Source organism: Drosophila subpulchrella, unplaced genomic scaffold (assembly GCF_014743375.2).
Source record: "Drosophila subpulchrella strain 33 F10 #4 breed RU33 unplaced genomic scaffold, RU_Dsub_v1.1 Primary Assembly Seq354, whole genome shotgun sequence".
NCBI lineage: Eukaryota > Metazoa > Arthropoda > Insecta > Diptera > Drosophilidae > Drosophila > Drosophila subpulchrella.
The window spans coordinates 1,904,806-1,919,199 of NW_023665577.1; the positions used below are offsets into that span (position 1 = coordinate 1,904,806).

General features: G+C 42.8%; 3 protein-coding genes across 4 annotated transcripts in view; 1 reads left to right on the forward strand and 2 right to left on the reverse strand.

Annotated features, from left to right (window-relative positions):
• Positions 1-951: 951 nt before the first annotated feature.
• On the reverse strand, positions 952-5,035 carry LOC119560311 (transcription termination factor 2-like). Its single transcript, XM_037873685.1, has 5 exons — positions 4,898-5,035; positions 4,584-4,841; positions 4,127-4,524; positions 2,304-3,701; positions 952-2,240 (listed from the first exon to the last, which is right to left on the reverse strand). Exons 1-5 carry the CDS (start codon positions 4,908-4,910, stop codon positions 1,359-1,361), a joined length of 2,949 nt encoding a protein of 982 aa, XP_037729613.1. The 5' UTR covers positions 4,911-5,035; the 3' UTR covers positions 952-1,358.
• Positions 5,036-5,523: 488 nt separating this feature from the next.
• On the forward strand, positions 5,524-10,012 carry LOC119560310 (transcription termination factor 2). The gene is made up of 5 exons (XM_037873684.1): positions 5,524-5,681; positions 5,755-6,962; positions 7,271-7,595; positions 7,674-8,530; positions 9,177-10,012. Exons 1-5 carry the CDS (start codon positions 5,612-5,614, stop codon positions 9,939-9,941), a joined length of 3,225 nt encoding a protein of 1,074 aa, XP_037729612.1. The 5' UTR covers positions 5,524-5,611; the 3' UTR covers positions 9,942-10,012.
• Positions 10,013-10,762: 750 nt separating this feature from the next.
• The window catches only part of LOC119560312 (protein doublesex), a 53,801-nt gene continuing 50,169 nt past the window's right edge, over positions 10,763-14,394 (reverse strand). For both annotated transcript variants that reach the window (XM_037873687.1, XM_037873686.1), the window contains exon 5: positions 10,763-11,041. The gene's annotated coding sequence lies outside the window, so the exon portion shown is untranslated. The remainder of the gene's footprint in view (positions 11,042-14,394) is intronic.

The following is a 14,394-nucleotide window of genomic DNA, read 5'->3' on the forward strand; positions in this document are numbered from 1 at the left end:
AATTCTCCGACGCCACCTGCCAAGAGTATGGCGGTGGTCCTGGGCTGGGTTCTGATTGTGCCTGCACATCGTTAAGCAGCGTCCTCAACAATTGGGAATTCTCTGACGCCAAAAATGCCATTTCTAGGTTATTGCCACTCATTTTCAAGGAGAACTCTAACTTATCGCTTTCGCCCATCTTTTATTTAAAAGCTTGATCCGACTTGTCCCGCCTTGTGATGCAGCATGTGCATACCGATTCATCGATATATAGTTCGCGGAGACCCTGGCAGAAAACGATGAAAACGAATAGCAAAGCGAATCTGCAAAGCATTACAATACATTCACACTAGTTGTAAGCGCCTTTGATCGTAAATCATCCTTCAGTACGAAATTTCAACTTTGTCTTCAAATTCCTAAGACATGCATTGAGATTGTGTTTCAGCGAAAATATTTAAGATAAGACCAATTTTATAGGACACATACATAATTCAAAACGAGCTATATAGCGGAACCTGTAGATAGATGATGGAACACAAGTTTCCATGGGACTTTTACTCAGGAGGATCCAATTGGCATGGAAAACTAGAAATGGGTCGAAGGAACTTTCGGTTGTGTGTAATCAGTGTTTGCTCGGGCAGTCTTTAGTTGTTCTTAATAATATAGGATCATCATAAAAGTTTTTAAACTAATATAATAATTAAAAATCGCTTAAGCGCAAACTCGTGGACAATTTATTTTTATGCACATAGGAAAGTTCCCCTGAATGGGAGCTCTGAGATTTCTGTGGCACCCTCTATTTTCTGAAAATACCAGAAGCAAATGTATATAGATTACTGGAATCACCCGAGGACGTGTATAAAAATTGTTCTTATTGGAACTATAAAAAAACGAGTTGTTCTCCTTATTAACCCACACGTATGTCCACCACGTGTAAAACCTAAAAACGAATTTAAAATGCAATAAGACCTATTAATATATCAAAATATATATTATGCATATACTTTTCTTATTAACCGATGAACACATTAATGGTTCTTAAATCACATTCAATGTCGAGGTCAATTTAACGATTATACAGAAGAGTACAAGACCTTAATTAGTTCTGTGTAACAGAGGTGAAAAGTGAAATTATAAAGCTAAATGGAACTCTGTGTTACAGACATATGTAACACGTACATAGATTTCAAAAATCAAAATAGTCAAGAAAAACCAAAAAAACGAACTTCTTAAATAAACATAAAACGAAATAAAATATTTTATCTCACATCGAGAACAGTTTCTTTACCTTCTCGAGGCTGAGAACACCGCCACCGCGTCTGGACACTCCTCCTTCTTTCTCGAGAAGCACCACTTTGGCGATCTATATCTATTTTATCTCACATCGAGAACAGTTTCTTTAGCTCCTCGAGGTTCAGACCACCGCCACCGCGTCTGGACACCCCACCTTCTTCCTCGGGAAGCACCACTTTGGCAATCTCTAGCTTGTAATCCTGCAGCGCCTTAATTCGCTGCTCCACGGTGTCCTGACACATGTAGCGGTAAATGAAGGAAGGCTTCTTTTGACCATATCGATAGATGCGATCCTGAGCCTGTCGCTCGAGCTGAGGGTTCCAATGGAGGTCCACCATTATCATATGATTGGCCACATTGAGATTCAATCCCACTCCGCCAGCGGTGAGGGAAAGCAGGAGAACCCGCTTGTCATTATTGGCGTTAAAGTCTCGCAGTACCAGCTCGCGATCTTTAGCGCATAACTGGCCAGTAAAGTCAAGTGTTTCCCATGACTGTTCCTGCAGACGCTTACGGATAATGCTAAGGTAGCTCAGCCACTGAGATGTAACAATAATTTTGTCATTGGTACCCGTGAGTAGCTCCTCCAGCTTATCAAGGACCAGCTTCAGTTTGGCAGAAGGACGTACAAATTCAAAGATGGGATTCTGGGGACTAAGCAGCTTAAGGGCTCTGGCAGCATCTAACGGATTATTAGAACTGCCCGATGATTGTTCATCCTCCAAATCCCACGGCATAATCTCTTTCTTAACTTCTTCGAGGGGGTCTTTTTCAACTTTTACGTCCTCCAGTTTGACATTTCGATTTCTTGAGAGACCGTCCTCCTCGTCAAACGGATCCTCTTCGTTAGCAGGATGATCGTACTTGTCCAGCTCCGCAAGGACATCCATCTTGAGCGAACCCTCCACATCTGAAGCGTCCACCCTCACGTTATGGACATCTTCGGCGGTCATGGCACCACACAGCATCTAACAGAAGATAAAAGTTATGGTAAGTATTACTAGGCAGAACACACATTCAAAAAAACTTACCCCAAGCATTAGACCCGGATGGCAGCAGAACTGTCGCAAACGTAGCAACAACACCAGGATAACGATGCCCTTGATCTTAGCTCCCGGATTGTAGCCCAGTGATCTTAGGAATCTGTGATAAATTTCTGTGTACTTTGTGTCAAATGATTCCTCCATAAACTGTGGAGTCTTTTCCAGGGCATAATAATTTAAGTCACTGTTGCCCTGCTCGCGTTGCCTCAAAAACTGAGTAAAGATCTTCTTGGAGATGGCGGACAGGATTTGGTACACCGCCATTTCAGGCTCCGACAGCTGCACGCATATTAGTTCAACCTTTAGAGGTGGCAGTGCAGGCATGTCACCGGATTCCTGCAACTGTTTTTTTGTCCTTCGCAGCATTAGTGGTTTAATAATGAAGTTTAGCCGGCGGTGGCCGCGCATGCCTTCATTTAAGTATTTTTTCCACTGCTGGAGGTCACGAAAATTCGGTACCTCCAGAAAGCGCAGCAGGGCAAACACATCGATGGCTCTATTCTGGACAGGAGTTCCTGTCAAGGCCCAATGACAACGGGCTCGTAGCTGGCAGACTGAGCTACAGCCACTGGTCCTTACGTTCCGAATGATGTGGGCCTCGTCGAGGATAACCCGGTTCCAGTGAACGGCGAAGAGCAGGGAAGCGTTTCCATATCGCTTCAGTTCACTTATTAATAGATTGTACGAGGTGATGATTAAATCGTAGCTTCTGAAGCCCTCTATCCCGATCTCATGGCGATTAGGTCCGTGAAATGTCAGTACCTTGAGGCCATTCGGAGCCACCTTGGTGGACACTTCCTGGGCCCACTGGCACATGACGCTCATGGGGCACACGACTAATGTGTTTGCCGAGGGATAGCGAACGTTAGCGTGCTCCTCTTCCTCATCTGAACTGAAAACGTCTGCTTCGGGACCCTTCTCTGGCGTCTTGTCCTTTTCTTCCCTTTCTGCAGTCTCCTTTTCATCATCGAGAATGCGAAATTTACTGCTATTCTGAGTACTGTCCTGACCTAATCGCTTCTTTGGTGGCTCGTACTTTTCTTCCTCCTCGGACTCCTCTTCATCATCAAACATTCGAAATTTAAGGACCTTTTTAGTCTTCATTCGATTAAACTCTTGGGTCCACTTTAACTTCAAGGCCCGCTGCTTGTCCTCCCGTTTTTTGTTTTTTGTTTCCTGTGAAGCCAAGATCAGGGCGATCATACTCAATGTCTTGCCTAGGCCCATGTCGTCGGCCAGGATTCCTCCACAGATCTTCTGCCGCTCGCGGAACTGCATCCATTTCAAGCCAGCCTGTTGGTGTTTTAGTAGGCGCACCATCAGGAGTTCAGGTTGCTTTTCTAAGTAATCGATCGTGGGACTTGGCTCCGAGGGCTCATAGAGGGTCTGAAAAATATATTTTATTTCATGAATTAAGGAAATTATGAATTATAATACAACTAAAGCGGAAGTTAACGATTGATGTCCTGCAATAAAGAAAGGAAGGCCTGTTCGTTACTATCGATTGTATTGTTTTTAAATTTAACGAATTTGTATACATTTTCTGTTGACTGCTCTTTCTATTCTTTCCAAAGAAAAAGGCCCAACTGTTCAGGATTCTCTAGCATCAAAGCTAACAGATTAACTTGAACCATACTGTGAAGCTGAAGAGTGAATATAAAGATGATCAAAAAATTATCCATTTAAACTGTTTAAAATAAAACAGGGTATACTAACGGAGAATTAAAATCAGCTAACAATATAGAGTATGCAACAAAATATATCTAACGAAGATTAGACCTGTAAGCATGTTAGCTCATTCGATTCATTACCTTCAGACTGGCGATTATGTTGCTCTTGTGCTGATAGAACTCTGCGGAAGTGTGCTTGGCCTTGTGGCGAAAGCGGTTTAGGCCAGAGTACAAATTGGCCCACCTGGGCTGTTCGATCTGCTCAATCAGCTCGGGCTCATCCTTGATCTCGATCACCGGCTTATCCTCCTGCACACGCAGCGTGTCCAGAAACTCGCCGAGTGCCTCCAGGCGGGCATTGAGCTTCCCTAGGTGCACTTTTAGATCGCATAGTTCCTCGTTGCTGGATCCACTCTCCTCCAGCTGTCGCTGCTGTTGCTCCATTGCGAGCATCTTCTGTACCAGCTGATCGATTTGCGTCTTCTTTTCGGAATACTCCGATGCGCTGACGAAAATAGCACCCGCATTATTTGCGTATTCTGATGGGAAAATTTACGAAGGTAACAAGGAAGTTGCGCTCATAAAGGCACCCTCTTACCACTGGACAACTCAAGGTCGGCGTCATCTGATGCCTGCTGATTGCTAATTTCATCAGAAGTGTCCGTCAATTGGCCGGCTGTCTGATCTTGCATGATGCGTGATCGATCGTGGTTTTCGTTATCTTCCGATGACGAAGACGTTTCCATAGGATAGCACGGGGAGTTCCCATACTCACATGATGAATTATTTAGGCTACGGATTGCCGATGAACTGCAGCAGGGCGGTGAATCCGATCTCGAATACGGGCTTTGTGACTCTGGAAATTGATTGACTTAAGCAACTAGCTCAACGAATGCTCGGTTGGTATCTTACTGTCTGGCGCCATTTCTTAACTTTTAATAGCGCATTAAAACTTTGCAACAATCTATAACAACGCTTCCACTTGTTGCAATATTTTTAAAGAATTCCGGGGGGAAGGGTTGCAACCACAACATCAGGCTGGTCGATAGTCAGCATTTTCATGGTTGCCAGGTTTTCGAAAAATCAACATTTTCTTGCGATGCGTTCACAAGAGCCGCCGCTGTTGCAAAAATCATGTCGAAAAACCATAAAAAATACGGACAACTTCTAAAAACTAATAGATACACTGCACTTTAAACAGAACGTTGGACACTAAAATCTTATGTGATATCCAAAAAGAAACCTAGTACAGAAAATTTTATTAAAAAATCGGAGTTTACAAAGCTGAATTTTTGCGGTGTGCGGCCATAAGTAAAAAAAAACACACTTAGGCCAAAATGTCTGTCCAAGAATAACAAGTTAAAGTTCTCTAAGTAAGAACCATAACAGGTTGACTCGTTAAATTTTGGTCATTATTTTCAGAAACTTCAGCAACTCAACAACCCCGAGACTGTTAATGCAGCGCAACTGCTGTGCTGCATCACAATTGTTCCGCTTTAAGTCCATCCCTGTGAAATATCGATAGATTCTGGCCACTTTCGGTTAGGTGGCAACCTCAACATGCTGTCATTCTGAATTAAATGGCGCTGTTTTCCCAAGCATTTTTAATAAAGTAGCTGTCCAAAAATGTCCAGTGAAAGTGATCAGTATTACAGCGACGAGGAGGAGATTTCGGTGGTTAACAACACGAGCTCTGGTGAGTAATTGCTGGGAGGAATTGGATGCGGTACCTGATGCTAGTTGTTTCGATTACTTATCATGCGATCTAGGGCGATCAAGCAAATCCTCGCGTCCCGTCAGCCAAAATAGCAAGGGCGATGGCGTGGTCATAGATGAAACGGAGTCGGAGGAGGAGTCCCAGCTGGTGGAGCAATCGGGGGAATCGGAGGATACCGAGGAGGGGTCGGGCGACTCTGAGGACGACATTGTCAGGCCGCCCGCCAGGAGCACCAAAAAGAAGCCACTGGGGATAAGTTCCGATACCGAGGATGAGGAAGAAGAGCTGAACGACAGCGTGCATTCACTCGCCAGAATCACCAAGAAGAAGACACTGGCGATCCCCTCGGAAAGCGAGGATGACGACGAAGAGCTGGAACAACGCGCCCTGTCTCCCAGCACTCGCATGAGCATCACTGGCGTGCGTGTCGCCGACTTCAGCGATGGCGACAGCGAGATCGAGTACAGCGATGAGAAGGAGGAGACGCCCCGGGCAGCCGCTACCGAAGATCTTGTGCCGCGCTACACAACCCACTTCGCGGGCAATATCCAAGAGACCCTCCATTCGACCCTCGGAGCTGCGGATTTTGAGCCCCAAAACGACTCCAGTGGCAGTGACGTGCTCATACTCAGCAACAGGGAGACACCCATTGAGATATTATCCAGTACGGATGAAGAAGCCAGCTACAACAAAGAGAACATGTCCGGCCCTCCGTTTATGCGTCCTTCTAGGTCCTACTCGCCCAGGAGTAGCGCTGGCGCTCCAGTGGTTAAGACCACCAAAAATCTCAGCCAGCCCACGATACAGGCGGCTCTTAAGCAGAGGACTTCGCCCGGCGCACAACGTCGCTCGCGGGTTAAGACCGAGGACCAGAAGGTGGTCAGCCAGGCGGTCTACGAAGAGGAGATACGCAAGCTGGCCGAAAAGCGTGTTCAGCTGTCCGACGCGGAAAAGTTGTTCGAAAAAGTGGCCCACAAGCTACCCGACAGAGGCAGCCAGATTAGAAAACGCATCGACATTCTCCGCCAGGAGCTCGAAGGGGTTACTCAATACGTGAGCGGACTAAAGGTGGAGCCGAGCAAGGTGCCCGCCATCAAGGTGGTTAAGCCAGCATTTAATGCACCTAGAGCCCCATTAGTCGACGCACCAGACTGGGACGAGTTGTCGGCGGCGGTCCATCAGATACAGCCCGTCTACACGGGAGCCCAGGGAATGGCCACGTTCAATAACCAGAAGGCATTGACCCTTGAATCTCTGAAGGTAGGATAAATTTGGTAAAAGCGTAGAGTTGGTGGAAAATAGTCTTGTGTTCGTAGATCTTTAATTGCATTATTAATATTTTCAACGGATAATGCTAGTACTTCTTAACCTTTTATTTTTTGTCCAAGTGATGAGTCAGAACGGATATCTGAGTAGCATGCTCATATTTGGCGGTCGCTGGGCACGAGTTACTGTGCGGCGGCTGTCCAAGGGCAGGCCAAGATTAAGAATTCAAAACCTGAAAACAGGATTCCTGCAAAATAACTCGCTCCATCAAACTGCATTGCAACTAATCAATGTCTTTTTAGGACCTCCATGGTTCACTGAAGGATTGCCCTGGTCCCGAAGTACTGGCGGAGGATCCCCAGGGCTTAAAAGTAACGCTTATGGACCACCAAAAGCATGCCTTAGCTTGGATGTCGTGGCGCGAACGTCAGCTTCCTCGCGGAGGAATTCTGGCTGACGACATGGGCCTGGGCAAGACCTTGACCATGATCTCATCCGTGCTGGCATGCAAGAATCGGCAGGAAAGGGGCGAGGGTGAAGATCATAGCAGTGACGAAGACGATGACGATGATAAAAACAAAAAACGCAAAAGTACAGGCGGATGGAGCTCAAAGGGTCGCAAGGACAGTAAGTGTCTCTACTATGATAAATCCGTAGGTTTTTTGTTTCGATTTGATTTAATTTGATTTATTTCAAATTTTTCAGCCCACAAGGGTGGCACTTTGGTGGTGTGCCCGGCCAGCCTGTTGCGTCAGTGGGAGAGCGAAGTGGAATCCAAGGTGGCCCGCCATAAGCTGACCGTTTGCGTGCACCACGGCAACAACCGGGAGACCAAGGGCAAGCACCTTCGCACCTACGACATCGTGGTGACAACATACCAAATTGTGGCACGGGAGCACAAGAATTTGAGCGCCGTGTTTGGCGTTAAGTGGCGTCGAATCATCCTGGATGAGGCTCATGTGGTGCGCAACCACAAGTCGCAGTCATCACTGGCAGTAAGCGATTTGCGGGGAAAATACCGTTGGGCGTTGACTGGTACTCCTATCCAAAACAAGGAGCTCGATGTGTACGCGCTGCTGAAGTTTCTGCGCTGCTCTCCTTTCGATGATTTGCACACATGGAAGAAGTGGATTGACAACAAGAGCGCTGGCGGTCAGAACCGCCTCAATCTGCTGATGAAGTCGCTAATGCTGAGGCGCACCAAGGCACAGCTCCAGTTGGATGGCAAGCTGAACAATCTGCCCAACAAGGAGCTGCGCTTGATGGAGATTTCGCTGGGCACTGAAGAGATGAATGTTTACCAAACGGTGATGACTTATTCTAAGACCCTTTTTGCTCAGTTTCTCCATCAGCGTGCCGAGAAGGACACGGACTTTAATTACAGGAGCGATGCCAACAAACCGACCTACAATCAAATTAAAGATCCCAATGGTGCATACTATAAAATGCACGAAAAGTTCTCTAAAATGGCCGGGAGCAAACGGGAGGTAAAGTCTCATGATATTCTGGTGCTATTGCTGCGCCTGCGGCAGATTTGCTGTCATCCCGGACTGATTGACGCGGTGAGTTGAGGTTAAAATATTTATAAATATTCTGATTGCGATAACGTGATTTTTAAACAGATTTTAACAGAAATATAGTTTTTTCGTGTACAGATATTTGTGTTTATTGTCTCAACAGATTTCTAGTTTATGATGCGAAATTTTTAAGACCGAATTATTCAAAAGGAAGTTCTTAATTGTTGAATTCTTTAAATTAAATTTACTGAAATCTCATTTTTATATGAGACCTTTTATATATTTATATTGCTAAAGAAATCTTTTTCAATTTTTCGGTTAGTATTAGTTGAAAGAGACTTCTGTACAGTGGCGGATCCCCTTGGAACCACAGAACCACAGAACAGTAATGCATGCATATGGTTGACTTTTCAAATATAACCACTTTGTTTACCTAAAAATTGGGATGGATAATTTTTGTTTTATAATTTGTACTGTATTTCTCTCGCAATAATAAGTTTGAACCCCAAATCGAAGAATAAGTTCAATTTCCCCCTCCCAAGAATCGTCTCTGGATCCGCCACTGCTTCTGTAGCATCCCAGAATATCTTTAGAATATTCATGGCAAACGAACCCGGTATATTTTTTTTATATTGCATAGTGTATTCGACAAAATTTGTATTTGTAGTATCTAATATAAACTATTTTTTAGATGCTGGATGGAGAAGATGCCCAAAATGTGGACGGGCACAGTAGTGACAGCGACTCGCCGGAAATCGACTTGTTGGCACAACTCAATAAACTGGCTATCACAGACAACTCCACCGAATCTCAGCCTTCTGCTGCCTTTGGAGGCGATACCAGCCTTCCGCTGGGGGCAGATGAAGCTCGTATCGCCAAGGCTTCCAAGAATCTCCTTAAGCGCACAAACCCGGTATTTAATCTAAACCGCCCTTCCTCAAAAATATCCCACGTGATAAAAATACTCAAAACATCGATTTTGAGGGGCACGGACGATAAGGCCATAGTGGTATCGCAGTGGACATCAGTGTTGGACATTCTGCGCGATCATTTGCATAAGGACAGTGTGCCGACCCTGTCGCTGAATGGATCCATTCCGGTGAAAAACCGACAGGACATTGTGAACCAGTTCAACGACCCGAAAAATCCAAAGCGCGTTCTTTTGCTATCCCTCACTGCTGGCGGTGTGGGTTTGAACTTAATTGGGGCCAATCACTTACTGCTCTTGGACCTCCACTGGAATCCCCAGTTGGAGGCTCAGGCCCAGGACCGAATCTACCGCGTTGGCCAAAAAAAAGACGTAATCATCTACAAGTTCATGTGCGTGGACACTGTTGAGCAGCGAATCAAAGCCCTGCAAGATAAGAAGTTGGAGCTTGCAAATGGCGTCCTTACAGGCTCCACAGTTAGTTCCAAACTCACCATAGACGACCTTAAAGGTCTGTTTGGAATGTGACCTTCATACGGCTGTTCAATTTTTATAATTTTACTTGTCGTTCCATGTAAGCATTTCGAAAAAACCGCTTTTATGTTTATTTACAGCGAAATATTTATTCAAGATGAATGTAAACTTTCTTTATGTTTTTATTTCTTTGTTTCGAAGCTTTTGTTTAAAAATTAACTAGAATACCGATTTAAGTGTTTGGTGATTTATAATGAGTTCCATTAAAATTGAAATGTGTTCTACTAAGTTTTGATGTCCTTATTTTAATATTTCGCGTTTTTTGTTTAAGCGGATACAATTAAATTCCACTACATTCTGAATAGCATAACATATTTGGTTTTTGTCAAACTGTACAAAAGAATTGTTTGATGTGTAAAGGGAAACTGTATTCTCTTAAGCTAAGAAATGTACGCTACAGATCAGCCAGAACAGTTCTCAAGAAGTAATAATAAACCGCATGCTTTCTTCACATGGCAGCGCACAGCCCACGAAAAATGTAAAGTATTCTTAAGAGGAGTTAAATAAAATGTGAGTTTCCATCTGATAATCTCATATCAACTACACATGTTTATGTATATGGAAAAATTTTTATAACAGTGATCTGATAATCTTTTCAATCCTTAACTCGCTTGCTATACAATAATGATCTCGATTTTAAGTGCTCTTGCTTAGGACTAGAACTTGTTAATATAAAATTGTGCCTATGGTTTAAAAAAGATTTAATGTGCCGATCGATATATGTAAGATTCTTGATTATTTCCTTGCAGAGAGACTTTAAACTGTTATGTACAATACATGTGTTCACGAAGAGCTACTTCTGACATATTCGTCATTGCTTATAATAACTCTCAGTGGAGTTTAGTTCATCATTTTTAAGACTGGTTTACGTTTATTTTTAGTTTTTTTGAGATCAATTTGAAAAGGATTTCTGGGGAGTACAATTTCATAATCTAGGTGTTTTCTGATTTTCACATATCGATGGAATTATGTCAAAGCCTGGTTAAATATTAAATAACATTCTGCAGAAGCTGGAGCTTTCTGTCACTCTTGGTATGTTGGGGTCATCCTTTGAAATGATATCCAGTACAGACGCTTATTTTACCTAATTATCGCTGTAAAGAAGATAAAAAGGAAAGAATATTATTATTAAGGAAAAACACTTGAATAAGTGTGTCAGCTTGTTAATTAGTTAGAAATTCGAAATTGCATTGGCAATATGGTTAAGCGCGAGTGCGGCGTAAACCTATTTTTAATGCCAACGATCCCAGCGCGCCCATATGGGTGCACTGTCTCGGCCATAAAAGCCATTAAAATCATTGTAATGTCTGACAGTCAGTCAAAGGCAGCTGAGGCGAAGACGACACCGGGCCAAGATGTCCTGGGCCAGCTTACCTGCTTACCAGCGGCTCAGTCCATGTCCTCGGACTCTTAGGCAATGAGCTGCGCTCTGGCGCTCGTAAAAGCAAATTTTATAGCCACCGTTGCCCACGACAAGACCAAGTGGCCGGGATGGAATGGATTGGATAGGACGGAACGGCAGCCAGGTCCGCACAATATGGGAAGCAGCTGGGCTCCGACCCCAGAGCTTGATTTTATAATGCGAAATGTGATTTTTACGACGCGTTTTAAGATAATGCGGCAGGCGCTGAATCTCGATTCTCGATTCGTTTTGCCTGATTTCTAATTGTCGTCGTCATTTGAGCTCAAGATAACATTGAAAACCACTTTTTCCCCACCCTGCCCTATAAAGCCAAAAATTTAAGAGACTTGAAAAATCAATAAACAATGAATTGGAAATGGTAAACGAATGGAAAAATCCAAAAATAAATTGTAATTTGTTAGAAACATCTTTACCTCTTTGTGAGTGCATATATTTACCAAGGACTGTAAGTTGATAGTACTTATATTTAATTTTTGTATTAATATTATGATTTCAGTATTATACAATTTATTATATCTTTCACAACCTTAGCTTTTCTATTGACAAACAAGATTTTTAAAAAGATGAGTTATATCAATTTGTTGAAATTATTCTTAGGGCTTGTACAGATGTCTAAAAAATGAATACCATTAATGGCCAAGAAATAATGTATTTGGGCTTCCATTTTAAATTTATTTTAAAGATGTTGTGTTATGTTTTAAAATAAGATTCAATTACTTAAAGGACAGCTATCCTTAGCACATAGAGTACTCCGTATTCCCTGTACTTCTGGAGCTTAGCGTCTTTATGTCTTTTTTATTTGCCTTTGCAGCTTGAGTCGAATTTTTACGAGGCCACGAAAAAGTTTCCACTGAAAAAGGAGTAGCTGAAAATGATTTTTGAGGCCCTTGAGTTAAGCTGACTGCGGCTCGGATCGTTTCGGATTGGTTTGCTTTGGTTTCTGGTTTTGTATACACCATACATTATTGTTTATTTTTTAATAATGCGTGTCCACTAAAAACCGAAAGAGCCAAAGAAGAGGAAGCGTAACGCGGCACCATAAACACCGAAGGGCGCTCAGCACGCAAGACGTCGAGGAACAATAAACACGAACGCCGAAAAACAAATGGATGTGTGAGCGGTTTCGAACCCGACCGGAGGATTGGAGTGCCTTGGATGTGGAGCTGGAGCTGGAGGAGTAGGAGGAGCTGTCCAAATGGGGCAGACACAGGGGGAATCTCAGGGCGAAATTCGAGCAGCGTAAGCTGAAACCGGAGCCTCGAACCGCGCTCGCTCAAAACTATAACATTTTTGTTTTTATTCCTTTATTTTGTTGTGCTTTATTTTTATGGCTAGCATTGCATTTATTATGGCAGCCCCGGGTATCAAGAACAGGCTCGCTCTCAGGCGACGATGATGACTGAGGGGCATTAAAAACGGGGCGATTTACTCCTTTTTTAATGGCAACTCGGCGGAAATTAGAAATCGGCGGAAATGTATGGCAACAATAATATTCAAAATATAATGTATAATGTTTGTTGCTTATGCTTATGCATAATCTTCGAAAGGGACATCGTACTGAGAGGGCTACAAAGTTGCTGCTTGAGAAAATGAACCGGAAGTCAGTAATCTGAATGGGTTTGAGATCTTTCTTTGGATGACAAAAATCATGCAAATGCTTTTACAGCATTTACATCTTAATCAATGGGTTCGATAAGATTTACCTCATCAGTACAAAACAAATAAAAGTGCAACTATATCTTAAAGTTTATGGATCTTCCTAAAGCTCGTCAAAGTTTTCGGTATTGGTTTGTAATATTAATATGTAATATAATTAATATAATTTGTTATATTAATATTTATTTTAAGATAAAAATATAATAAAATGAATTAATATAAAATAATGAAAAATCAAAATGTGATTAGAGTGATAATATTAAACTGGAGTTTGTTCAATCTTTTTTACAATTTAACTTCTGATTTCTCATTCAAGTAATATTAATGTTAATCTTCATTTAATCTTTCCTTGCTTGAAGGAATCAAGCAACTTCTTTTACAGCCTCTACACCTATGATGAACTCTTTTTTCTATATAATAAATTAAATAAAATAAGTATTTAATCTAAATAAGAATTTAAGGAAAGGCGGAAGAAAAGTTTGGTCGCCTCTGGGACACTCGGTGCATAAAACAAAGAATATTTTATTTAAATGTTTGAAGGGATTGCAGTTTTAATTATAGGCCTTGCAAACTCTCTAACCAGCGGTGCTTAAACATTTTTTGTCATGTTTATATGTCACTTTGATGTTTGCGGTGGCATGTACTCGAAACAGAGATCTTTGGCGGAGTATTTTTATACCTCTGCCCGTTCGCCTGACACTTTTGATGTGCCAAAGCCAAGGCATCAGTCAATTTACGGCATGTACGATACACCTTAAATGTGCTTAAACAAATTAGGTAGCGAGTATAATTAGACCAAAAGCAGAAGGCGGTGGGCGTTGGATATTCTCCCAGTGCACTGGGGGCGGTGGATTGAGGTGAGGAGGATGGTCTGGGAAAGTGCGCGGCGGCAAATGGAAACAAAATATCGTAAAATGGAAACTTATGCATTTATTGCCATTTTTGCCAGGGCAACAAAAGCGAGTTGCAACGGAATTGAAGTGCCATTTGCAAGGATATTTGCTCCTTGTGTGCGTTTGCTTCTCCTCGAAATGAAATGCTTTCAGGAACTGCTGCTCGCAGGATCTCCCCGAGGCTCGTAAAAGTTTTCGGTATTGTTTGCCCGCTTTTATGGCTTTCAGTTTTGCCCGAAATAATTGTTTGTTGCTGCCGATGTATTTGCCTTATTTTTTCGTCTTTTTCAAACCGGCTCTTTTTAATAAGTTTGATTTGTCAGAGTTAAACGAACTTTGCGATAGTTTTACGAGATTCAACTGCCTGACTTTGTAGTCTCGCCCGCCCCTCAAAGGGAACATTTAATTGCAGCCCGAAGTTCTAGGCTTAGAAGAGGGCAAAGATATTCGCCAACAGACGAGAAAAAATATTTTC